Source organism: Copadichromis virginalis, linkage group LG7 (genome assembly GCF_057382275.1).
Source record: "Copadichromis virginalis isolate Kocher_CV1m ecotype Utaka linkage group LG7, C_Virginalis_male_GT1.1, whole genome shotgun sequence".
Classification (NCBI taxonomy): Eukaryota; Metazoa; Chordata; class Actinopteri; order Cichliformes; family Cichlidae; genus Copadichromis; species Copadichromis virginalis.
Window position 1 is genome coordinate 43,465,279 of NC_140624.1, and position 25,266 is coordinate 43,490,544.

At 41.2% G+C, this 25,266-nt stretch overlaps 2 protein-coding genes across 4 annotated transcripts; one reads left to right on the top strand and one right to left on the bottom strand.

Annotated features, from left to right (window-relative positions):
• The first annotated feature begins 198 nt into the window (after nucleotides 1–198).
• crkl (CRK like proto-oncogene, adaptor protein) lies at nucleotides 199–10,784 on the top strand. Its single transcript, XM_085463513.1, has 3 exons — nucleotides 199–1,649; nucleotides 2,042–2,513; nucleotides 8,405–10,784. The coding sequence occupies exons 1-3, from the start codon at nucleotides 1,339–1,341 to the stop codon at nucleotides 8,537–8,539; spliced, it is 918 nt and encodes a 305-aa protein (XP_085319639.1). The 5' UTR covers nucleotides 199–1,338; the 3' UTR covers nucleotides 8,540–10,784.
• LOC146705719 (T-box-containing protein TBX6L-like) lies at nucleotides 9,918–24,933 on the bottom strand. Of its 3 annotated transcripts, none has more exons than XM_085463507.1 (9): nucleotides 19,593–24,933; nucleotides 18,410–18,515; nucleotides 15,892–15,994; nucleotides 15,241–15,405; nucleotides 15,008–15,154; nucleotides 14,818–14,894; nucleotides 14,614–14,684; nucleotides 14,255–14,462; nucleotides 9,918–14,117 (listed from the first exon to the last, which is right to left on the bottom strand). In XM_085463507.1, the coding sequence occupies exons 1-9, from the start codon at nucleotides 19,633–19,635 to the stop codon at nucleotides 13,934–13,936; spliced, it is 1,104 nt and encodes a 367-aa protein (XP_085319633.1). In that variant the 5' UTR covers nucleotides 19,636–24,933; the 3' UTR covers nucleotides 9,918–13,933. The 3 variants fall into 3 exon arrangements, with proteins under 3 accessions (XP_085319633.1, XP_085319632.1, XP_085319634.1); XM_085463506.1 differs by having other exon boundaries at nucleotides 18,410–18,548; XM_085463508.1 differs by lacking the exon at nucleotides 18,410–18,515.
• Between the last annotated feature and the right edge of the window lie 333 nt (nucleotides 24,934–25,266).

Consider the following 25,266-nt stretch of genomic DNA (forward strand, 5'->3'; position numbering starts at 1 on the left):
CCATACTAAACTGTGTTATTATATTTTTGAGTCACACGCTGATTCCCTTTGAAGTTTTGAAAAGCAAACATCCAATTAAATGACTACGTCAAAGCAGGAACACTGAGTAAAAAACACACTTGTATCTCGACCTGCTCCACATTGCTATTTGCACTATATTCCCGAGACGATGGAACAGCAGAAGAATCTATCAGCAGAATGCTTCACTGAGAAATGACTGACACCTACTCTCGCGGAGCTAGGGGCTGTCCGTGGCTTCGCCAACCGCCCACCTCCTTCCTTCACCCCCCCTCCCCTCTCTCTCGCTCCTGCCGTCAGTGACGCGCTGATAGAAAGCGGGACCTGCCCTCCGGTCGCCATTTTTCGACCTCAGTACTTCTGGTAGCCTGTGCTAGTGGGGACGAGCGGAAATAAGGGAAAGTATAAAATAAAGCAATCGTTAAGCCGAGATCCCTTGTGAGCGGTCGGGGATGCACGCGACAGCTTCCGTAAACGGTCGTGGCTCCTGAGATGCACGCGCAAGAGACGAGTCGCTGCCCTGAAATCATTTTTTTGTGTGAAGACGTGTTGCGAGCCGCCATTTTTCTGCTGTGTTGCCTCAAAAGTCTGCTCCGACTCGAGAAAGGGGATTCGAAAACGCGTTTCCATGAAGTGTGTATCGCCGTGAGCTCCGCGGGATTTCGGCTGATAGTTTCGTGACCTGCCGTGGACCTTTGTGCACAGATGAGGGATTATCAGATGTAAGAAAAAGGAAGAAGAAGGGGGGAAAGTGAGGCCACATTTTCCGCTCTTAGAACTGACACTGACTGGAGGAGATACATTTATTAGAAGAGAAGATTTGGTGTTTTCTCGGAAGGCGGAACGAAAAGGGGAAGCTTCATTGATCGTTTGTTGCTCTGGCCCTCCGTCAATGGTAGCCTGTCGTAAGTTTGCTCGTTTTTCTTCTGTTATTTGGCCCCCTTTTAACAACTGCTCGGCCGCAGCCTGGACTGCTGAACACAGGGACAACAGTATGCTCCAGAGTTGGATCAAGTCACTGGCAGCCTGCATCTGAAAGGAGAGGAAAAAAAAGAAAACAAAAACGCCAAGTTGTTTTTGTTTTTCTTAAACAGATTTTTTCGGTGCCTGAGGCGTTTTGTGAAGAAATCACTCGGAAACTCCTTCCAGAGCGACGAGTGCCCTGCCCTGAGTCTTCCAAATCCTACAGTTTGCTGTGATTGGCCAATTGGAACCACGCATACAGCTTTTAACTTATTGCCTAGCCAATCCTGTAGTATTTTCCTTTCTATTATTATTAATATTAATTTGTAAGCCACATTAACTTATTTTTGAACAGAAATGTCAACTGCTCGATTTGATTCCTCTGATCGGTCCGCCTGGTATTTTGGACCCGTGTCACGACAGGAGGCACAGAATAGGTTACAAGGACAGAGACATGGCATGTTTCTTGTTCGAGACTCGTCGACCTGCCCCGGCGACTACGTACTGTCGGTGTCGGAAAACTCCAAAGTGTCTCACTATATCATCAACTCTTTGCCCAGCAAGAGGTTCAAAATAGGGGATCAAGAGTTCGACCACCTCGCAGCTCTCCTGGAGTTCTACAAAATCCATTACTTGGACACGACCACGCTGATAGAGCCAGCCCCCAGGTAGGGAGGTCACCCACCACGCCTCCTCCAGCACTTTACCATACTATTTTTTTTTAATATTTTTATCAGAACTAACCCAGTTTCACTTGGTTATGTCATAAAATCAGCACTATTACCACACATCTAGTTTGCTTGCTTGTTTGTTTGGGGTTTTTTTTTCTTTTAAGTTTTGGTACCACTGGAAAAATAAACCTCACTGAGGATTTGTGTGGTTTTACAACCAAACATGATACCACATTTTGGTAATTGAGGAGTTGGGTAATCGTGTTTGTAAAGGATTTTATTCAACAAATAATGCAGTTTTGTTGTATTCTAGGCTTCACAGTGATAACTTTTAAGGATAACAAATTAACATTTACTTAATTTCCTCATTATTTTTCGTTTTTGCTAAGGTATTCAAGTACGCCGAGTCCTCCTGTCCAGCCCATGGTTGGAGCAGAGGAGAATCTGGAGTATGTGCGGACTCTGTACGACTTCACCGGGAGCGATGCTGAGGACCTTCCCTTCAAGAAGGGGGAGATCCTTATCATCCTGGAAAGACCGGAGGAGCAGTGGTGGAGCGCCAAGAATAAAGATGGACGTGTTGGGATGATCCCTGTGCCCTACGTAGAGAAAGTGGTACGACCTTCACCCCACCCTGTCCAACCTTCTCATGGATCGCGAAACTCCAACAGCTATGGGATCCCTGAGCCCTCCAATGCTCTTGCTCATGCCTATGCCCAACCCCAGACGCCTTCTCCAATGCCCAACGCACCTGGAGCAGTTATCGCTCCGCTACCGTCCATGCAGAATGGCCCTGTCATGGCGAAAGCCATCCAGAAACGAGTGCCCTGTGCCTACGACAAGACTGCTCTTGCTCTAGAGGTATTGTATTTATTTGATCTTACCTGTTTTATTTCTTTGTTTTTGTTTTTTGTGTTTTTTCTAGGCGATCAATGTGATTTCATCATGTTTTAATGCACTGCTCATTTTTATAAAGGATGGATATTGTAATTAAATCATTAGCTTTTCTAAAATCTGTTTAGCTGGACCTTTGATCTGTAACGCAACATCATGCAGTAAATTAATATGCCAGGTAAGGGCCTGGAGTACAACACGCTATAAGCTTCTTTGCCTAAAGCAGCAGTATCCCATCTTCAGTCATTTCTTAATTATTTTTCCATTTGTGCCCAAATAAATCAAAAATGTCTGTGTGCAGCTTAGACTTTTCTACATAAATTAGAGTTTATCACCTCAGTCAAGTTAAAACACTGAAAAAACTTGTGTAGAAGTCACAGAAGCTAAGAGGTTTTATAGAAGACTTTGTTTTTACATTTTCACAACCTGACATCTCTCTAGGAGCTGTCAGGTTACTTAAACATAGACAACAATCGCCAATCTCAAGAGTTAACTCTTATAAAAATTAGGTTGTGTGACCAAAGCTTGGAGAGGCTTCTGTGTAAAACGATCACTTCTTTTTATACTAAAATTGCAAAATTAAGTAGTAGAGGGACCTGGGGAAACACCAGTGCCGCCTTCAGTTACCGCAGTAGTTTTGCTGGTTCAATGTGAGAAAGTGTCTACAGATAAGCTTCGCCCTTTCTCAGTCCTTTTGACATTCTAGCCTGTTGATGTGTGCTCACACTAAAAGAATAATAACCAAACTGTGGTTTTAGCATCTTGCTGCTTGCTCTTATCAGGCCCTTCCTGTTTGTTTGAATATAAAAAGTTATTATTACACCAGGAGACTATCTGCAAGTTCACAACTAGCTCTGGACACTGGCTGCACAAAGATGCTTTGGTTATGGGGTGCTGCTGTTCAGTCAGAATACATGAACCACATCTATTTTGTAGCCTTGGATAGTTAAAAAAAACAAAACAAGTTTCTGGCTTTGGATTGGACCAAAAGTCATGCAGATATGAGATGGGTGGTTTGAGAGAGCTTAATATGATTCTTGGAATGATGAATAATAAATGCAAAACAAAAGTTTGCAGATGTAAATGGGAGGGTGGGTGGGGAATCTAGTGAAACTCACCACAGCATTGTGGCTTTTGATCACTTGTCTCTGTGACTGAAGCTTACACTCAGTGCTGTCCATCTAAATGCTAACCTGGAAGCGGCTTTGACGAAAGCATTTCTCAGCAGTCTTGCCTTCCTCAGTGGTACGCTGTGGCTAATACAAATCTGCTCTGACTGTGGTGGCATGTCGAAACATGCAATGCAATGCTCAATATGTGCCTCAGAAATATAGTGGGCCTCCAAAACACTCAGCTCCAATAGCAGATTGAGCTGTAGTGTAGTTTTTTTTTTTTGTTGGTTTTTTTTATCTTTTTATTTTTCACCCCAGGGGAAGGATGAGAATGCAAGCTATCTTAAAATAGTGCCACTTCCATTCACTCCCATCAGTTTTACAGCAGTTATAGGTGTAAAATAGGGCAGTAGATATGGATACAGAGAAGTACTTCCTCCCTGTGACTCTTTCTTGCACATAAATGAGTGTAAATTGAGCATATCTGAATCCTGCTAAAGGTTAAGCAGTTTTGTGTGTGTGTGTGTGTGTGTGTGTGTGGGGGGGGGGGTGTTTCGTTGATGTGTTGTTAAGTAATCGACAGCTAATAGCAGTCACCTCAAAAAATGTCCCTAACCTCATTTAGAGTCAAACTGCGATGCTGGTTGAGTGCATAAACAAGATGCATCAGCTGGCTAGTGTCTCTGCACCCTTCTGGGCCTGTTGTCGCCCATCTTTTATTAGCACCGAAATGAGATTCCAGCTTCCATTTAATAAATGTTCATGTAACTTACTGTAATAGATAGAAGAGAGGAAGAGACGAGGCCAAGGGACGGCTGTAAAGAAAGACGGGTTGCACCCGAATGAGCAGTCAAGAGTGAGCATGTGAGAACTGAAACTTGAGGCGGGACTGTGTTTGCCGCTTACGTTTTCTCTGTGATCATATGGTGTAGCAGTGAAGCAGCAGATGGAGCCATGGTTAGCAAGAGATGAAATATTAAAGTTAAATGTGGCTCTTCTCGGTACATGCATGATTCCCAAAAGTACATCTGAGATGATTATTGATGCAACAGTGCATTTGTTGGTGCCGGCATAGATGCTCGTATAATGCTTGCTGGCTCGTGTCATTAGTTAAGTGAAGAGTACATTTTCTCTGTTTCTAAGAGATTCCCCAAGCTGGTCTGATGGACCTTCAGGTGAACAGCTTTAGATGTTTTGTCCGGAATCGGAATTAACTCGTTTTATTTTTATTTATTTATTTTTTAATAAACCACCAGAGTCTGGCAAAAAGGAAACTTTGGCCCCTGAAGGCATTAAAAATGTTAACATGTGAGAATAAAAATAAACTTGACCTAACATTTTTTTAAAATGATTATTATTAATCAGGGATTGATTTAAATCCGATTGGCATCCATTTTCATTGTTGCTTCTTTTGTTTCCATTTCATTTATTTATATTTTAGTTGTAAATGTCACAAAACCAAAATTTTCTGTGACACTGCTTTGATTCTTTTTCCCAACTTGTAATCACCGACCTGTGTTCAGGGTGATATGGGTAATGCGTTCCCACGGTTCATCCTAGGTTATGCCATTTTATGTTGTCATCGCAGGTTTTAGAAATTGCCACATCTATTTGCATTGGCGAGCTCCACCTAACTCCAAGTATTAGTTTATTTCAACTGGACATAAGTAACCATAAAGCCACAGGAGGTTTCATTCCCCAACTTTGCCGTGGAAGTACTGTTAATACCTGATGTTGCACAGTGCTAAATTGCAATGGTTGGATTGATTTCCACAGAGAAAAAATAATAATAATGGTAGTTGTTGAAATCTGCATCATAGATAAAGTCTTTGACGTCAGTGCTTCCAGCTTTAGGAACAGAAAGCTCATGGTCAGATACATGTATCACCACTTTGCCACCAGCGCCAGTCTTCCTCAGAGTAAAGTAATGAAACTGTTCCAGATTCAGTGTTGCTGCATTCGTTACATTGTCCATGCAACAAATGCAGATTTGTTTCTTGGCACAGTCTTCTCTCTAGTGTGGATAGTGATAGCCCTTGTACCTGCTTAAAGATGGGCAGCACTTGAATGGTTCAATAGGTTCACTCTGCAGAGTCCTGATTTGAATTCTCTTAACTGAGCTTCATTTAAGGAATCTGCATATTCAATCTAGGTTCTGTGTGTTTACGGTCCTGTGAAGACTTACAAATGTAGACATCCATAAGGTTCTCTGAATGTATATATGGATACAGCTTTAATTACTGCTGGTTAGTTCTCTGGGATACCTTCGCTACTTATGTCTCTCAAAATGTGAATACTGGGGGGGGGGGCAGCATTCCTTAATCGAAAACCTCCTCCTGGTTATGCTTTTCCTTGTTCATTTGCGTAATCTGCAGCCTTGCTTTTTCTATTTTGCAATTCCCGACAATTTTGGTTTGCAATTTGACTAAATCCCAAGTCACCATTCGCCTGTCAACAAAGCTTTGCTGTTCACAGCTGTCGGTGTGTGCCCCCTTTCAGCCTCTGATTGATACACAGTATACGATCACAGACTCTGGCTATTAATGTGCGTCATAACTTTTGAATGAACTGACGCAGCTTAAAAAGCTTTATTGACTTTTTCTGCTGTACTTTTACAATTACACAACTCCATAACTTCAAGTCATAAAAGGTGATTCCCACAAGAGAGTTTCCTCTCGGTTGGGTCTGTCTTTATTTTTTTATTTTTAAATCTGGAAGCTCTTGGAATTCCAGATTTGTACACCATCTATTTCAATGTATCCACATTTTCTAAGTCTTTGGTTTTTAAATATACTGTGTAGCATGCTGCAAAAAGCTCGGCCTAAATGGAGATGATGCTGTAGAAGTTCAAGACAAAGAAGAGCACCCAGAAGCGGTGTTTCCATATATAGAAGCTGCGACTGGACATACAGGCAGATAAAATCAAGTTATACTTTCTCTCTTTTTAATATTCAAAATACTTAAAACATGCATTCTTAAATAACAATGCTTTTCTGGCTGAAGATTTCTATCTACTTGACATAAGGCAACATTTAACACCTTAATTTAAACCTTATGAAGTTCTCAACGTACAAACCTGACCTTTTCTGACTTTTTGACAGATCTCACTAATACTTTTTATGACTGTATACATCATATACTTGTCATTTGAGAGTGACATCGTTGTAGTTCCAAAGTCCAGGACAGGATTTGAAGCTTCATTCAAATCGATGCCACACTGGTGTGCCCTCGCATCGTATTTTCAGTCATGGTTTTGATGATGGACTTTTCCCCCCTCCTAATCCTGATAAAGAACATATGGCTTTAACAGATTGGGGTCACACGCAGTGTCACAAACCATCTGAGCGACAGCTCGGCGCTCTTCTGTCATCTTTTAACCTGCGGTGTAATGTGACAGTGGAGATCTGACAGTCTGGGTTTTATTTTAGAAAGCGTGTATTAATAAATCAGACTGGATGTTCTGTAACCTCAATAGGGCTGCCACGATTTGTCGACTAGTCACGATTACGTCGACTATCAAAATCGTCGACGACTGATTTAATAGTCGACGCGTCGTTTGAAGCTTTGTAAGATCCCAAAAGACGCAGGAATAAGTAGCAGGATTTAAGAGTGTAATAACGGACTGAAACAGAAGATGGCAGCACTGCATGTACAAGGATGCCAGCTGCCGTTAAACCCCGAAGAAGAAGAAGAAGAAGCAGCTTTGTCCCAGAATTCATAGCGCGGCCCAGCTTAGTTTCCAACAATGGCGGTAGCTAGTTAGTTTTAATATTACTCTTATTATTCTTTCTGGGTCACAAAATAAACGTTTAACATATTTTCAGGCGAGAATGTAGCTGTGTAAACCTCAAATATCGGCTCAGTTTATCAGGACACCACATATTTTCAAAAGCGCTCCGACGTTTTCGGAGACATCTGTTACCCACTAGCTTGATAGCTAGCCGGGGGCTAGGTCACTAGCGCTGTGAGAACACCGGACTCCCGGCAAATTGTTTTCAAACCCACCGCCGTCTTTCGCTACTCAGGTTAAATATATATGAGTCACTTAGATAAATTAAAAATGTTGTTGTTTGGCTTTTTTTTTTTCAGTATTTTAGTTGTTCCTGAGTAAATCGGTTTGTCTGAGATTAAAGTTATAGTTTTTACACAGCTGAATAAACAGCTGATCATCAGAAGTGTGAGATGCTGGAGAATTTACTCCGGTGTCCTGTTATATTTTAGATAGCAAGGAGTTTATTAAACTCCACCGACACAATCTGCTAATTTCATTAAAATTGAATAAACTATCATCTTGTCTTTATTTTTAGTTAGCACCTTAAAAGCTTAAAGCTGTAAGCTAATGATAGTTATATAAGAGTAGATGCTGCTGGTGCAATAAGCTGTAGTTTTACGTCCAGTGGATGATGATCTGATTAGTCGACTAATCGCATAAATAATCGGTGACTAGTCGACTAGCAAAATAATCGTTTGTGGCAGCCCTAAACCTCAAAGGGTTTATTGTTGTAGTTTGGAACAGGCTTTAAAACAAACATAAGCCACTTGTCATAAGGATTTCGTTTTTTTTTTAATTGGGCCTATGACTGACTACTGTAAGACACGGATTGTAGTTTTGTTTTACAAGTTTCTGACTAAAATGTTTAAATGGCACAAAACAACTCCCCAATACTGCATCGTGCAGAATGTCTTGTGTGTAATTAGGTTAGACTTTGACACCAGTTCTCCTGTAACTCTGCTTTCTTTTCTCAGGTTGGTGACATTGTCAAGGTTACGCGGATGAACATCAGCGGTCAGTGGGAGGGAGAGGTGAACGGACGGAGGGGTCTCTTCCCGTTCACCCATGTCAAAATCATAGACCCCCAGAATCCAGAGGAGAGTGACTGACCTAGGCGTTCAGCTGAAGCCTCTCTCCCGTATCGCCGAGTACCCGAATCTGCTGGCTGTCTCCATCTTTTCCTGCCAGTGTCACAGTTATGTGCTTGCCTGCTTGGGGCTGTACCATGATAGCAACCCCCCTCCCCCTTTCCTGTTGTTGTTGCCAGCCATTGCAAGGCTTTCTGACTGTTTACAGCTTTGGACATTAGATCCAAACTAAAACCTGACCCCACTTTCCCAGGTCCCTTTTCCCTTATCTTTGTTCCAGGCTGGGTGGCATTTTTGCATTAGTGTTCTTTTCATTTCCAGATCACTGGGCATCAGACTGTGTGTGTGGGTATGTATGTTTTTGTGTATGTGTGTGTCCACAATGGATAGTTAGCATATAACATCACGTCTTTTAAAAAAAAAAAAAAAAAAAGGAAAAAAAAGTTTTCTCTTAATATTTGTTATGTTTGACGTCTTTGGGACTTTCGGAAGTGTTGATGTATGCTTGTTTTGTTGATGTGAGAATATTTGTATGAAATAGGGAAAGAAAGAATTATCCCTATGGACTAGGGAGAGCACTGAGGCAATGAGGAGCTAACCAGCCAGTCATGTTATTTCTCCAAACAATCAAGTCACTGTTGTACCTTAACCATTGCACAAGCACACACTTGTACACATTGGCCATGAGTTATTCAGGTAGACAGATTTTTGTGTGTGTGTGTGTGTGTGTGTGTGTGTTACAGATTAGGAGGAAGTAGAAAGAGATGGGGTGTGTGGAGGATTTGAGTTGGAACATGGCACGGTAGATCTCATTATCCCATCCATTCTACATCCTGACTGGCTGATAGCTTATTTATCTTATGTTACTAAGACATGACACGGCCATGTGACTTCATCATAATTGTTGCTATTTTCTAAATCATTGTCCAATGATTAATTTTATTTTTTGTTTGGATTTGTTGACATGGATAGTGGGGTAACCTTGCATCTCCACGTTGGTGCCTCTTTACTTGCTTGGAGATCATTGAAGACTAAGACACATTTTAGATTATATGCATTAGGAGTGCCAAGCTTTGAGCAGGGTTTCTAAAGCCAAATAGCAACAGCCCTGGCGAGCACTTTCCACAAGCATCTGACTACAAGGCTAAACATACTAAAAACATAGTGTCCACACAGTGTGGGCATGAGGACTTGAAGCCTTTCCACTGAGATGAAGAACTCAGTGGCGTAGGTCGGGGAAGGAGGAATGTCTGAGCAAGCCAATGAGATCCCATCAATGCCTTTTCAAAGTAAGACAAGTCTTACTTCTAGCGCATGCAATCCCATCTCTGGCCCTTTAGTTTTTATTGTGATGATACTCCTCTCAATGTAGGATTTTTATTAACTTTTTTCAACCAGCTTTATTCCTTGAGTATTTTCGGTCTGCACACCAATTATTCTTCTCCTTCATGCTGAGTAGTAGAAAGAATCTCATCACACCGTGCCACAGCCGATTCTGTCGAGCCGAGGATTAAACAGATGTGCAAACGGTGCAGAACCCCAGGTCTGTGCTGTAAAAACTGATCAATCCCACCCCTGCCCATCCTACCCCCCTCTCTGTCACTTCTTTTAGCGCTTTCTGTTAACAAAAGGAAAAGGAGAAAATCATTGCTCAGCAAACGACTTAGAAATCTTTTAGTTGTATCCCTGTTTTCCTTTTCGGTGAGTTCGTAGTAAGCTATGAAATCAAGTATTTTTGTTAATGAGTGATGTTATTAAAAGTAACCATGGGTGACATTTTAAAAAGGGAAAACGAATAAATGCCTGCTGGTTGCCTCTGTGCATGACCTCTTAGCCAGGGAGATCTTTTTTTTGTTTTGTTTTTTTTCCCCCTCGCCAAATGCTGCTTGATGTCATTAAATTCCTCATTAAATAAAAGTTTCTTGTTTAATCCCACCTGCTGTGTACAGACGCACCGTGTTGGGGTTTTCCTTGTCAAGCTTAATGAAATCTTACTAATTAAGCAATACACTCTGATAATTTCCCTTTGAGATGAACTTTGCTTTTTCCTCATGCTTCTGAGTTATTTTGTAATGGCATTAACAGTATTACTGTGCTCTCTTCACATATTTTAGGAAAGCTTGTCTTTTACTTAAAAAAATTGAAAGATTGTGCCTTTTATTTTCTTATTCCATTTACATGTGTTAATATTTCCCATGGTTAACACCTGTGCTGGTAAAGACCCTTTATGTACATAACAAGTAAATAAAAATGTTTACTTCTTTAAGTTTGCCCTCTGGTTCTGTCATCGTGTTAACAGATGGTTGGGTGTGACGCATGTTGGCTGCGGCTCGACATTAACAGTTGTGTATGTAGAGCGCAGGACAGTTGCTTTTTTTTTTTCTTCTTTTTGACAGTTCCAGTTTCGATTCTCCCCGTGCCCAGGAGAAAGGAAGCAATTAATGAATTTTAATGAAGTGCTAATAAAAGACAGTCAGCTGACCCGCAGATGGGGGAATGGAAAAGTTTTCAAGGGCAATGTTTCTGGTGGTCATGCTCTGTGTTTGTTCCGCACTTTGCAAACCAGGTACTGAGCGGTATAAATCAGCAGGTCCACCAATATTTCTACTTTGTATGTGCTATTATGACTTCTGTAACAAGGTCTCTGCAAACAGTGTTGTGAGAAATGAGTGCCCTGCTGTCTCTGATGATCCTTTCTGCTGCTGGGGGACAGTACTGCTGCTGATGCGCTTGGCTAAATGCACTAAAATGATTCCTGCCACTGACTAGGACAGGTTAATGGGAATTTAATGATGCTAATAACTTAGCTTGAGCCTACAGACGGTTGCTCGTGTTAGTTTTGTTTATGCAAACCATTACTGCTCTTAACATAGTATCAGGTTTATTTTTTTATTTTTTTTATCTGGTGAATTATGAACAAAACCCAGACATTTTGGCACGCTAATATTTAATCCATCGTGACGCATATTCAGAAAAGTGGATATTGTTGCAGTGACCTATACACAGATACAATAACCAGCTCTCATCTTGCATGGAAAGTCCACACCCTGAAACGAATGCTGATGTCCAAGGCACACCAACGAATGTATGTACAAGTATTGAGTGCTACCCTTGTACACAGACAGCAGCGGTCTTCAAGTTGGTGAAACTTACATGTTGTCCATAAAACACTAGAGGTTGAACTGTCCTGTTTGCAGAGTGATGCTTTGTAGCCTTGATTTTTTTTTTTTTTGCATTTTGACCCTTGCGTCAAATGACTCGAGGGGGAATATGGATGCAAGCAGCATTGCGCAAACCCATAAACCTGGCACTAGTTTTTACTAAAAGCTGTTATTGGTAGAGAAAATCTGAGGCGTACTCCTGACCAAATTTTAAATGGGGAGGCTTGAGTGGATAAATATTTGCGAATTTTAATTTTGTGTTGTACCTAGTATTGTCAAGTGATCTAGACTTGCTATGACACAAACCATCAAAAGCAGCATTTCTTTGACACTTCGTGGATATTAATGAAAGCGTACGGGCAAATATGTATCCATATAAGGCAGTTTGAATTTCCACATTGATTCTCTTTGTCCTTTTTGTCTGGATCCCTTGTACCTCATGTGTGGGTTAAGTTGCCATTAAAGCCAATCAATGTATTCCTCTGCACTGTGTAAGGCACAGGCCGCAGCGAGAACGACCATAATGAATCAAACCTGACTGATGCTGACCTCTCTTCGGGGCACAGTGTGCGTTAGTGAGGGTTTAAATAGATGTGCAGCAGGGTCGATAAAGGCCTTCCTACAGTCCATTATGGCCACCGCCCTCAAGCTAGCTGTGATGGCAGTTATTGTGCTGTAGAGCACTTGGCCCGCAGAAGTGAACGTACAGTAATTTTTCCTTTTTTAATTCTAATTTGAATTCATCTAAAATAGCCGACCAAATACACAACATTAATCTTCATAAGGTATAGTAATGAATGTGGTTTGCTTGCCCTCTGGACACTCAGCAGAAGCAGTAACTGACTTTATGGCACGTCAACTCTTTCCAAACACCATAAACAAAAAACCCAAAGGGCACAAGCATTTTTCCCTTTAACCTTGTGGCGTTTTAAACCCCAATCTGATCCTCACATGTGATTAGAATGATGACCACTGATGATTATGAAGTATGACCTGAAACCGGTGACCGAGAAAGTCACTCGGATCTTGTCACTTCCTTGCAAGTGATCCAAAGGTAATTTTTCTTCAGTGCAATCTGAGATGTTCGCAACTACAGGAGCAGAGTCTGCTTTGCAATAACTTATCAGATATGGATGTTATGTACATTTTTGGTGGCAGCATAAATGGTACCAAATCAAAAAAAGATGATAGAATTCAGAAAGATGACCCGTTAAACATGAATTAATGGTGTCAGAAATCAGTCACTTACACAAGTGTATTTCCACCGCTTTAAAAAGTGCATGTTAAAATTCCAGGTTAGTTTCTCAGAAGCTAGAGTTGCCCAACTTAAAATTAAAAGGACTACAAGTTATGTTTGGCAAAAAATGTTCCATAAGTCAAAAACACAATAAGGAGTTTGCCTGGGTTAAATTAAATTAACTTCCAACTAAAAGTAAGTCACAGCTAGTCCTTCAAGTACACACTGCTCCAGTTTTGGTACCATTTATGTCTGTGCGTTTGTTTAAAGGAAGAAGGGAAAAAAAGGAGTTCAAATCTACAACACAAAAAGATGCAAGTCTGCGCGCATGTTCTAGAAAACTACTTGCTGCAGTGTCTGCTCCCTAAAGCTTTATGAATGTCCCAGATATGGCTTTGCCCTGTCATTCGTAAAACATTTACAGGACAGACGCTCCTGCCTTCTGCTAGGGAAGCATGCCAGGCTATGATCGCATTTCCACACTAGTAGTCTGTCATTTCTTTATCGAGTCAGACACTACGCCAGGGCAGTCTATCATAGCTCCGTTCTTCTTGAACGGTGTCTGACACGTTGTTGCACATGGTGTTAATTGGACTCATTGAAGTGTGAGGTAGAGCGGTCTGTAGGTGTGTTATAGAACAGAATGGATCGTTTCACTTTTACATTCATTCTCACATTTATTTCTCAGCTGAGAGAGAAAAAACAAAACAAAAACACAATATACGTTAACTTTAAAAAAAAAACTAAACTTGAGCATAGACAAATCTCAAGTTAGACTGACCAAAAAAAATATATATATAAAATACAAAATAACACAAAAGCTAAAACCTCAAGCTAAACAGATTTTTTTTTTCGTCCATTAAAACAGACTATTTTAAGTTGCTGCTGTATATAATCCAAGCTAATGGAAATAAAACAAGTGGAAGGTCAGTTATTCCTCCATGTCTATCACAATCCTTTAGTTCTTTCGTATCGTCATCATCCAACAATTTCACTACCTTAAAAAAAGATCAATCTTTACCAAGTTGTGTATGACAGGACAGGGCTCTGGCTCCAGTCTGCTGTGGTGTTATACTGGTGGAAGTAGCCATGTTGTTGGATGCAAGGTTCAACTGCAGAACGTGAATTAGGAGGGGGGTGGAGGATGATCTGCGCACCGTCTGGATCTCTGGAAGGGTATGGGAGCATACCATACTCAGACCTGCATGGAAGAGTCACACGGAGGTTAAATGTAATGTGACTGATGCCTGGTGCTATTCATCTTGATCTCAGGTAGTCTTTGAGTGGGTAGAAGTGTACCAAGCATTTAAACAATACTGGTTATTTTTTAAATCAGACCTGTATGGTTGGTATGGCACGGAAGCAGGCACCATCTGTTCATCACTGCTGCAGTTGTACTCCCGCAGCACCAGGGGCTCAACGTGTATATTCTCAGACGGCTCCAGAGCTGAGCCTGAAAGGTGACCTCCCTTCAGTGACTGCTGTGTGGAGGCCCGACTCTCCTCAGTCTGTGTGAACTGAGAGGTGGAGAGCATCCTCTGCAGGCCTAAGAGGGAAATGCAACATTTAAATCTCGGGAGTGTCGCCACATTTTCACACTGCTTTGGCACAACTTACATCACCATAAATTATTTTCTTACATTTTCTTTTAGTATTCATTTAGTAAAAACTTGAAGATAAACATTACAGAAGCTTACTTGGAGAGCTGTTGCTCAAGTCATCCCTGTCCAGTGTGGGTCTCTTAGCACGGGGGCTTTTATTTGACAACCTAAAATATATCGTATATAATAATTTACATGTTCTTTCCAATTAATGTTAATTTCATGTTTACAATGACCTAAATTAAGAAAAACAAATTGAAAAGTATAACAAAATTTAAGTCTCCTGAGAGGCATTCTTACCTCTTACTGTGAGAATGAGTGCCTCCTTCCCTGAAGCCTTTAGCGAAGGGGTTGTGATCAATTTTCAGTTTGGTAATCTTTGAAGAAACAAGAAAAGACAGTTGAATTGGCATTGCAGAATTCTGTTAAATAAAAAGGATGTTCTGCACAAAAATTTGAATGTTATTGACTGTTTCTGGCAGATTTGAACCTTTGGGTTTTGGTAAGCAGTGACTGCAGTGAACGCCGTCTCTGGGAATGAGAAGCTCTGCACAGAGCCCCAGCGGAGAGTGTACGGGTTATCTGCCTGGACCACATGAAACCTCGGGTAGTAGCGATGCATGGAGAGCAGGATGATCTGATTGTAAGGACAAGAAAGCAAATGGTCAAATACAGTGAAGACGACAATATAGGAAAAAAAGGGGGGGGGGGGGGGTGTCTTACATGGCCATGCTGATCCAAGGTATTGTTGGTGAGCTTAAGCTTGGGGAAAGATAGTGGCTGCTTCATCCAGTGCCTTCCTGGCGCAGGAGAGTCTGGGTGCGTGTATGTACGACACGGGGGGTGGGGGTCTGCTGCTCCTGCGATCTCCCAATGCTCCTTTTTCCACTACAGAGAAATAGTGAAGTGGGGCAGATTCAAGTGTGAGACTTCAGGATGTGTATAATTAAGCAAACTCTTCACGAACCACAAGAAAACCCTACAAACTCACACATGGGGGAGAGAAAGAAAAAGAAAAAAAGCACTCCTTACAGTACTTGACAACCCAATACACTATGCTAAAAGGGAGTGACCCAGTTGGATGGGGATGATTAAAGGGAACAATGCATGAGCTGCTGAATCTATGGAAGGTCAACTACTCCTCATTCACTGATCGGTGATGCTAATTGATTGGGCTTCCAGCCGAGACTGCACTTATAGGCTTGCTTTGATATGCAGCAGTGAACGACCCAGAACGGGCAGACTGAGGTCTGGCTCCAAACTGCAGCCTTTTACAAACAGCACTCGGCTCACTTTAAGGCCAAGAAAGAAGGGGGGTGGGTGGGAGCGAACTAGCTACAGCACACAATCATCGCTTGTTGCATGCGATCATACCTTGTACTTGAAGCCATCTACAGGAACAATGTCCATCGTGATGACGTAGTTGGTAAAAGGCTGGAGCCTGGATACCCTGACGCTGCAGTGTGGAAACATCCTCCTGAAAAGGCACGCACCAAGTCAGAAGCAAAAATGTGGCTCAAATTAAAAATAAACAACTTTTTAAACACTTAATTTGGGGATTTCTTTTTTGCATGCAGGTCCATTTCAAAGTTTCTTCTACCCAGAAACCTGAAAAACAAAATGACGCGCAAATGGTAAATGGCCTGTATTTATATAGCGCTTTACTAGTCCCTAAGGACCCCAAAGCGCTTAACAGGTCATCCACTTTTATGTGGCCTGCATGAAACAATATGTAAAAATGCACTTTGTGTAGTCCTTTTTCAGGACCTTGTATTATCACCACCAAGGTTTTTTAACCCCCTAAGACCTGAACACTTTTAATGGCATTTTACCTGACTTATTGTTTCTGAGAAAAATGAGATCCACATATGAGGACATTCGTTTTAAATTTCGATAGAACAGTGGCAGTATAATGTCCTCGAATGTGGGTGTCGGGCCCTTGTAGAGCAAAGAGAGATCTTTGAAAACTAAAAGAAAATACACTCTGGAAGCTACATGAAGATAAACTGAATTCATTGAAAAGCAGTCTTTTCTAATTTTCAGTAAAATGAGAAAATGCTGCTGGATTAGTAACCAGATTGTGTGCTTCACATCGTTCCTGGAAATAATATTTTATTTTGGAGTCATGGAAGTGTTTTAAGGAAAACACAGAGGTCCTTTTGACTATTTATTTAACTGTACCCACTGGATGTGTAACATTCGTCTTCAAAGTTACACATGTTATTTTCTACTCTGTGTTCTAGAGCGTTGACACTAGAAATTAGCAGTTTCAAGTTTCAATCCAATGAGACATGAAGCCATTCACATGCTGCTGTCAGATTAAGGAAAGGGAATACCATGGAGAGGCTAGACAGGCCATGACTATGAAAGACGCAAGTCAAGTTTACTCCCTGAAGTGCCCGTGTCTGTCTTCCAGTGAATGCATCTGCGTTGTCTGATTGCAAGTAAAAGCAGCGATAGAAAATTTAACTGTATAGCACAGTGAACTCCCTGCAAAGGGACAGTCTGCTTTATTAAACAACAAAAGCAACCTCTTCCTGAATCAATAGGCAAAGATTTAAAGATGGGTGCAACTTAAAGCTTTCTTATCTGCTTTTATTAATGGTAGGGGAAGTACTTCTTTTATTTAAAGTAGCAATACCACAATATACCATTACAAGTAAAATACATTAATATATTCAGGTATTAGCAGCAATATAAGAGTCAGCATCCATTTATGTATTTTCATTATTCCTACCTGTAAATACCTACTAAATTGCCACAGGTGTGCATTTACAATAACACCAGACCCCTGTTGCATGTATGGGTTGCACGTGTCACTCAATCAAGTGAGCTATAGTGTGACTGACAGAAGTCATTTTATATGTGTATTCTTTAGGATTTAACTCAAAGACATCAGACGCTGCTACTGCAGGGCGATTGTGGCTCAAGAGTTGGGAGTTCGCCTTGTAATCGGAAGGTTGCCGGTTCGAGCCCCGGCTTGGACAGTCTCGGTTGTTGTGTCCTTGGGCAAGACACTTCACCCGTTGCCTACTGGTAGTGGTCAGGGGGCCCGGTGGCGTCAGTGTCCGGCAGCCTCGCCTCGGTCAGTGCGCCCCAGGGTGGCTGTGGTTACAACGTAGCTTGCCATCACCTGTGTGTGAATGTGTGTGTGAATGGGTGGATGACTGATTGTGTAAAGCGCTTTGCGGTCCTTAGGGACTAGTAAAAGCGCTATACAAATACAGGCCATTTACCATTTCTTGCCTCAGCCAGAACACTGAAGATGGGTCAGTAACTCAAAACATACTGCCAAGGCAACAAAGAGGTGGCACACTAAGGCCATGTTGTGGTCTAGCCATTCTCCAGCCCCCAGTCCTATAGACAGTCTGTGGAGGGAGCTGAAGCATCAAATGCCAAGTGGCAGCTAAAAAACCCTGAAGGAGTTACAGAGTTTCTTTAAAGTGGAGTGGGCCAAAATCGCTCGTGAGATTATTTCACTCAATGCTTATTTCACTCCATTACATGCACATCAGTTAATAACTTTTATGGTTCTGTCTCTCACCATTAAAATGTTCATTTCTATTGAAGTGAATTAGCAGGGGGATCAAATAATCATATCGCCCAACGTTCAAATAAGCAGATAACACATAGTATCAGAAACGCCAATGCAGTCAACTAAAATTTAACTAAAGTTAATTAAAGTGAAAAAGACTGCTAAAAAAAAATATAGCAACACCTTAAAAGAACTTCTTGAAACTGAAAGACAGCAAGATTTTCAGTGAGCCAAACTAGTCATTCTAGCAGTTCTCCAGCTGTTGTGAGAAATACTGATGTCATGAAAAACTGCTGAAGGCACAACACAAAGCACTCTTTAGTGAGCAGAACATGTTCCAAGTATCAGCTTCATTACCTTCCATGTTTTGTGATAATCATCTCTGTACCGATGCTGTGAAAGGACTGCCAGAGATCAGCGTTCTCCAGGGTCACCCTGATGCCACTGGGCTGGTATGGGTGAGCTAACAACGACATGCTCTCATTCAAACTGGAGTCTTGGAAATGAATAAAAAGAATACAAGTATACATGTAAACAGTTCTGCAGCTGTATTGATAGAACCTGGGAATGGTTTACTGCAGCATGAAAAGCCAGCCTCCACATCTGAAGAGGCCTTCCACAGGATCAACAGTTCTCCTCAAGCCAATAAAATATGAATGTACACTCTCTCTGTAAGAGTTTACCCTTTTTTTTTAATTGTTGTTAGTTTGGGTGCTCATCTCGCATAAGTTATTATTCACCTACAAATCATTACATTTTTCAGACTATAAGGCGCACTTAAAATCCTTTAATTTTCCCAAAAATCGACAGTGCGCCTTATGTATGAATCTGGTTGTGCTTACTGACCTCAAACTAATTTTATGTGGTAGACGGCGCTCAAAAATCTGTCAAAAATGTTTTAGTACAACTTTGGTAAGCTAGGAACCTGCACCACTTGATGGATTGGCCCAAAACTCTGTCCATCCATGAAAACAGAATTTATTAAATTTAACAAAGTTAGAAGTTAGCGCGCTAGTTTCCACCTAAACATGATATAGCATGTTCTGACTGAGAGATTTCTGAAACAAGTAAAACGTACTGCTCTGCTATCACTTCCAACATAAATGAAGACAGAGAAGTAAACAGCAGTGACTTTTTTAGGGTTACTGAAGTTGGGCTACCTGGTATATAATGATGTGGTACGTGATGGCTAACGACATAGCTATGTTAGCATAAAAAATAGTGAAGCTGGAGGATGAAAATTAAGTTTTTTTTGTATTAGTCATTGATATACATGGGAATAGAGCAGCTGCCAGAGAATTCAACATTAATGAATCAATGGTACGGAATTGGAGGAAGCAAGAAGAATGACTTATCTGATGGTTTTGTTTCGCTTAATGCGTCTTATGTATGAAAACAGACTGTTCAACAGTGCGCCTTGTAACCCTGTGTGCCTTATGGCTCGAAAAATAAGGTAATTTATTGTCTTTCTAGAAGATTTTTTGTGTGTCATTTTAAACATGCACATTCATGCAGTACATGGTGTGATAACTGAACTTACCAGCGATATGGTGCAGGTTATCATGTCCTCCTGTCATCTCCATCACAATCACCCTGTGAATCCCTCAAGCTTTTAAACCAAATCCAGCCTTGAAATGGTCAAACTGTAGTGAGAACACTCAGGAGTTTATATCCTTGATCTGTGGGCCTTGAACTCGATTGGTCATAAGAAGAGGGGTGGCCTTTTTTGAGGGGTGGGAGGGGGGGGGGGGGGGGGTTACCTGCTATTTAGTTTCTTTATTTTTCTTTTTAAAGGGCTTGTGTGCAACCATTTGTTGCTTTTTTTTTCCAAACACTGCTATTTAAATTTGAGTCTTGGGAAGAAATAAGATTTTTCCATCATATTAAACCATAAATGTATCCAATAAATTAGTATGTTCCATTCTTTATTTGGTCCATTGACTGCATTTACACGTAGATGGTAGAAATCACGTCTGAACACACCTTTAAAGCCCTCAAAGACAGAAAGGCGGTTGATTTGGCTTTGATGCAAGAACTGGTGTTCTGCTATGTTCAAGGCACACAGTATGCGTGTACTAGACCTGAAACCCATAAAAATATTAATTCCCTACTTTTCTCCTGCATTCCCAAAGAAAACGGACAGCAACCATTTAAAAAAAATGCGGGCTGGGGGGAGGGGGGGCACGACCCCTCTCGGCAGCTTTGAATGTGTATTGAGAACAAGCTGTTTGAGAGTTTGTGTCTAGCCTTGACAATGATGCTAAACTGGCCAAATGGCCTCATTTACTCAAGCCCCCGCCACACACCCACTCACTACTACTCTCTGGGAAGAGACAGGCAAGCAGTCAGAAGCCAGTTCAAATCAAAGACCGGTGGCAGAAGAGTTGAGCAGCTGTGTTAAAGTTTGAAAACCAAATGCTAAGGATAAAAACAGAAAAAGTGCAAATAGAAAACATCCCTATCTATCTATCTGAAGATCTCTCTGAGCCGTTTTTGATCAAGTTTCAACAGATTTATTTGCACTGAGAGTAATTATGATTAAAATCCTTCATCAAAATTGCCACAGTTCCCAAACAGATACAAAAATGGCATAATGTGCATCTTTTAGCCTTCCTCTGCTTACAAACCACATACAGTAATTCCCATATGTTTAAAAAAATCACTTTAAAGAACAAAGGAAGAGGCCTGCTGATGCCAAATTTTAGAAGACAAATCTGGATGTTAAAAGTTTCTAAGTCTTTAGGAATGCATACTTCATAGTGCTGTCAGATTATTTACAGTCAGATTTCCCTCTCTACATTTTACAGCCATCTTATAAGGAAGAGTGGCTCGCTTGCCCTGTGAACACATTTCTCCTCCAAATAAAGGGCATGTTGAAACATTTCTCCTCTGCTTAAGTCAACTTCAGGCTTGAAGATGGAATTTGGTCTGCCTACGGCATGGATCACCTCTGAAAGTATGCCACAAAGTCTGTATGGAAAAGTCATAATTTAGCTCTGCTAATGACATTTCATGAGAACAAAGCCTTTTATTAGGAACCAGTTGCTTCTTTACAGGGACATTTGATTAGCATAGTTTTGGTCCCCTTACACTGACAGTTTACTGACTTCAGAGTTGTTCAGAGTGATCACCTTCATTTAATGATGAAACATATCCATCTTCTCTTCCAGGATGACACTACCTCAACCCACAGGAGGCATCATTGGCAGTTATGTAAATCATATCCTTTTAGTCACTACTAAATCCAAGTCAGCTTTGGACCGGTGTGTTGCATTGTTCTCACCACATACAGGAAAGAAGGATTTTCAGTCCTTGCATTAAAGCTCTAGGGAACTTAAGATTAACATCAATAACATGTTGAAGAGAACATGTGGTAGCCGAACACCTCACCAAGACATTTTTGCTGAGATTTGCCTTGGTTCGTCACCCATCACCAAAGTTTGCATCCTCCCTTTGCACTTTTACCCATGTGATTTAAAACGAATCAAACTGAAAACCACCAAATGATGTTAAAAGGTGAAAGCCACACTATTGTAGGTTGTAAGATATTATCACTAACATTTCTTCTGCATGTCTGTCGTTTTGCTATTTCCAATGCATCAGTTCTGCTGCAGTAAAAATATCTCATGGCACAGGAAATTCTGTGGTTTCAGCAAGTTAGTCTAAACTGCAGCTCAAAGATGCAGCGCATGACATCACCACTGGTAGTTTACACACTTGGCTCTGCTCAGCTCACTACCTGGTGGGCCTTTTCCTACACAGAGGAAGTATTTGCAGCCCACCAAAAAGGTTTTACCAGAGAAAAAGAGGGGAAAGCGTTTTTTTGTTTTTTTTTTTAACTTTTACACCAATTCAGGATTTTTAATAATGTCAACTCTAAGAAGCATATTTGTTTACAAAATGGTCACAAATAACAGGAAAAGGCATTGATTTTTGTCAGATAAGACGATGAATTCGCCTCCTTCAAAAATACTGTAAATGCTTCAGCTAGAACCACAGTTACTGCCAAATGCAATAAATACTGAAGCACTTCCACAGGTAAGTGCTTACGAGCTTTATCTTATGATTGCCTATCAGGTATGCTTTTTGACTTGTGCTATGTTTAAAGTGATAAATGTTACAAGGTCAACAGTAATAAAATAGCTGGCTCCTTTTTTTTTTTAAATGAAGGTGATACATGCGTGCAGCTTCATGCATACAGAGATGCTGTCTGACTAACAGGATATGTGTGAAAAATGTGTTAAAAGGAGATTAAAAATTGTGAGACTGCGACGAGAATCTTTGGTCAATGCTGCCACCTACTGGACCCTAAATGGCATGAATACCTCCAAATCACTTTCCTAAAAAATCTGATGTCCTCCTGATCAAACGTTCTGCGTAATTAAGCCTAAAGTAAGAGAATTTAATGTTCACTTGAATGTATATTTATTATGATGAGACAGATTTTGAAGGATTTGTTTTTAAATTTGTGATTAAAAAGGAGGTCCAATATTCTAAAACTGTCTGAATTATGTACAGGCTTAATGCAATGACTAAGCACACCTGTGGCTTCTGTGGTTTGGATAAAACTGGGGGCTGCCAAAGTGAACTAATGAATTTAGTATTTTGATGAAATTTTAAAATAAAATGAAATGATGTTTCTCACCTTACGGAGCAATCAGACTCCTGCGTGGACTGACAACCAACTCAAACCACCAGCAAACAATTAGCTATGGCTTGGACTGAACCAAATGATGGGTGAGCACTCAGATGCTCTAATTAGTGCTGTCAAATCCAGAAAAGTGGAAAATAGGTGCATGCTGCAGGTGGGGAAAGAAAGCTTAATTGACAAAACTATTATTGCTACCAAGAAGCAGAAGACAAAACTGAAGTAAAAGGATTCTGTGAAGTTAAAGGAATCAAATCAAATCCATTCATTTCATTGAGAATTCAAATTTATTTATGTGGCTTTGAATGCAAACAACAGCTGCCTGTCTCTAATACTGTAAGGTGGTCCCTACAGTATTAGAGACAGGCCAGCAATCTGATGATCCCCTATGAGCAAGCACTTGGCAACTGTGGGGAGGAAAAACTCCCCGTTGGGAAGAAACCTCCAGCAGAACCAGGCTCAGGAAGGAGCAGCCTTCTGCCATGACTGGCTGGGTTTTCAACTGTTGTTTGCATGACTGAGATGGTAAGAGCCTAATTAACCCCATTATACCCCAGTTATTAGTTATTTCCCTATTAAGATCATCATAGTCCAGTTAGAGCCAAATAAAGTTGGCACTGACATTAGGTTTGTCTTCACCTTTTCCATTTCCATAGAGGAGAATTAAAGGTATTGTGCTAAAAATGAAAGTAAATAAATTAATATAGCTTGAATTTTGTTGACCAAGAACAATAAAATGCAAAGGCAAACGCAAATACAGTCATGCAAACAACAGTTGAAAACCCAGCCAGTCACGGCAGAAGGCTGCTCCTTCCTGAGCCTGGTTCTGCTGGAGGTTTCTTCCCAACGGGGAGTTTTTCCTCCCCACAGTTGCCAAGTGCTTGCTCATAGGGGATCATCAGATTGCTGGCCTGTCTCTAATGCTGTAGGGTGGTCCCTACAGTATTAGAGACAACTGTAGGGTGGTCCCTACAGTATTAGAGACAACTGTAAGGTGGTCCCTACAGTATTAGAGACAAGGCCAGCAATCTGATGATCCCCTATGAGCAAGCACTTGGCAACTGTGGGGAGGAAAAACTCCCCGTTGGGAAGAAACCTCCAGCAGAACCAGGCTCAGGAAGGAGCAGCCTTCTGCCGTGACTGGCTGGGTTCTCAACTGTTGTTTGCATGACTGAGATGGTAAGAGCCTAATTAACCCCATTATACCCCAATTATTAGTTATTTCCCTATTAAAATCGTCATAGTCCAGTTAGAGCCAAATAAGGTTGGCACTGACATTAGGTTGTCTTCACCTTTTCCATTTCCATAGAGGAAAATTAAAGGTATTGTGCTAAAAATGAAAGTAAATAAATTAATATAGCTTGAATTTTGTTGACCAAGAACAATAAAATGTAAAGGCAAACGCAAATACATCCTACAGCACGTGACATCAGGTGTGCCACATAATTTCTGACCTCTTCGACCATTTTCCAGAACATGTGATGAATAGCCACAATTGCTGACTTGCACATGTTGGACACTGTGGTAATGGATTGTCCTAAAAATCCAGTTCCTTTCCTGATGATAGAAACCCCTCTATGAAGAATCCCATTATGTTCTTCTCTCCCTTCCAAGGGACTAGGTCTTGGGTCTGGGATCGTGGATTCAGCAGGGTCTGATGCATCTCGATTTGAATTTTCCCATAGCTGATGTCTTTGAATCACAGAAGGCTGCTGCTGTATATGTTCAGGGTGAAGAATTTCACACACTTGGTTTAAACCGCTATTCTGATTATGCTGTCCTCTGCAGCTGCTGAAGCGGGGTTCAGGTATATGCTGATCTGGCAATGGTACCTCATGTTCCGCGTGTAAAATTTGGTTACCACAGCGAACTTCAGGTGCCTCGCATACAGTTTGGTCAGCAGTGGGTGAACGTTGGTCATCAAATCCCAACGTTTTTCTCATAATTTTGTGAGCATAAGTGCCCACAGTGCAAATCACGCCCCAAGCGGAGTTTGACATGTTTACAGATGACGAGTTCTCTATTGCTTTCCTTGATTCTTGCAGTATTGTACGATTGAAAGACGTGATTTGTTTATATTTGCTAACTACACGCGCAAGATTAATGAAGGCTGTTTTCTACGTGCGGCCGTCCTAAAGGTAAACTGTGTTGAAGCACCTCTATTTATAGACTCATGTGGCAGAGATGGTGACGTCAACCGTCACGGGAGACTGTGACGTGCGGTCGACCGTCACGTCACAGTCTCCCCTTTGAGAAGATCAAAGAATAGCTCCGTGTCATTCCGCGCATGCTCAGATCATGCGTATTGAAATGAACGGGATATATATTTATTCATTCTAGATACCTTGCTATATAACAAAGGCGACTGCGCACTCAAAGGACGAGGAGAGTTCAAAATAGGGCTGTTCGATATAACGACACATATGGATGACGATATGAAAAAGTCTATCGCTTCATATTACAGCAATATTTTTTCATGGTTTTTATGGCTGTATCCCAATTCAGGGTCTGCAGCCTTAAAGTACGCAGCTTCAATGGTCCTCAAGGGCCGTGTACTCAAAGACCG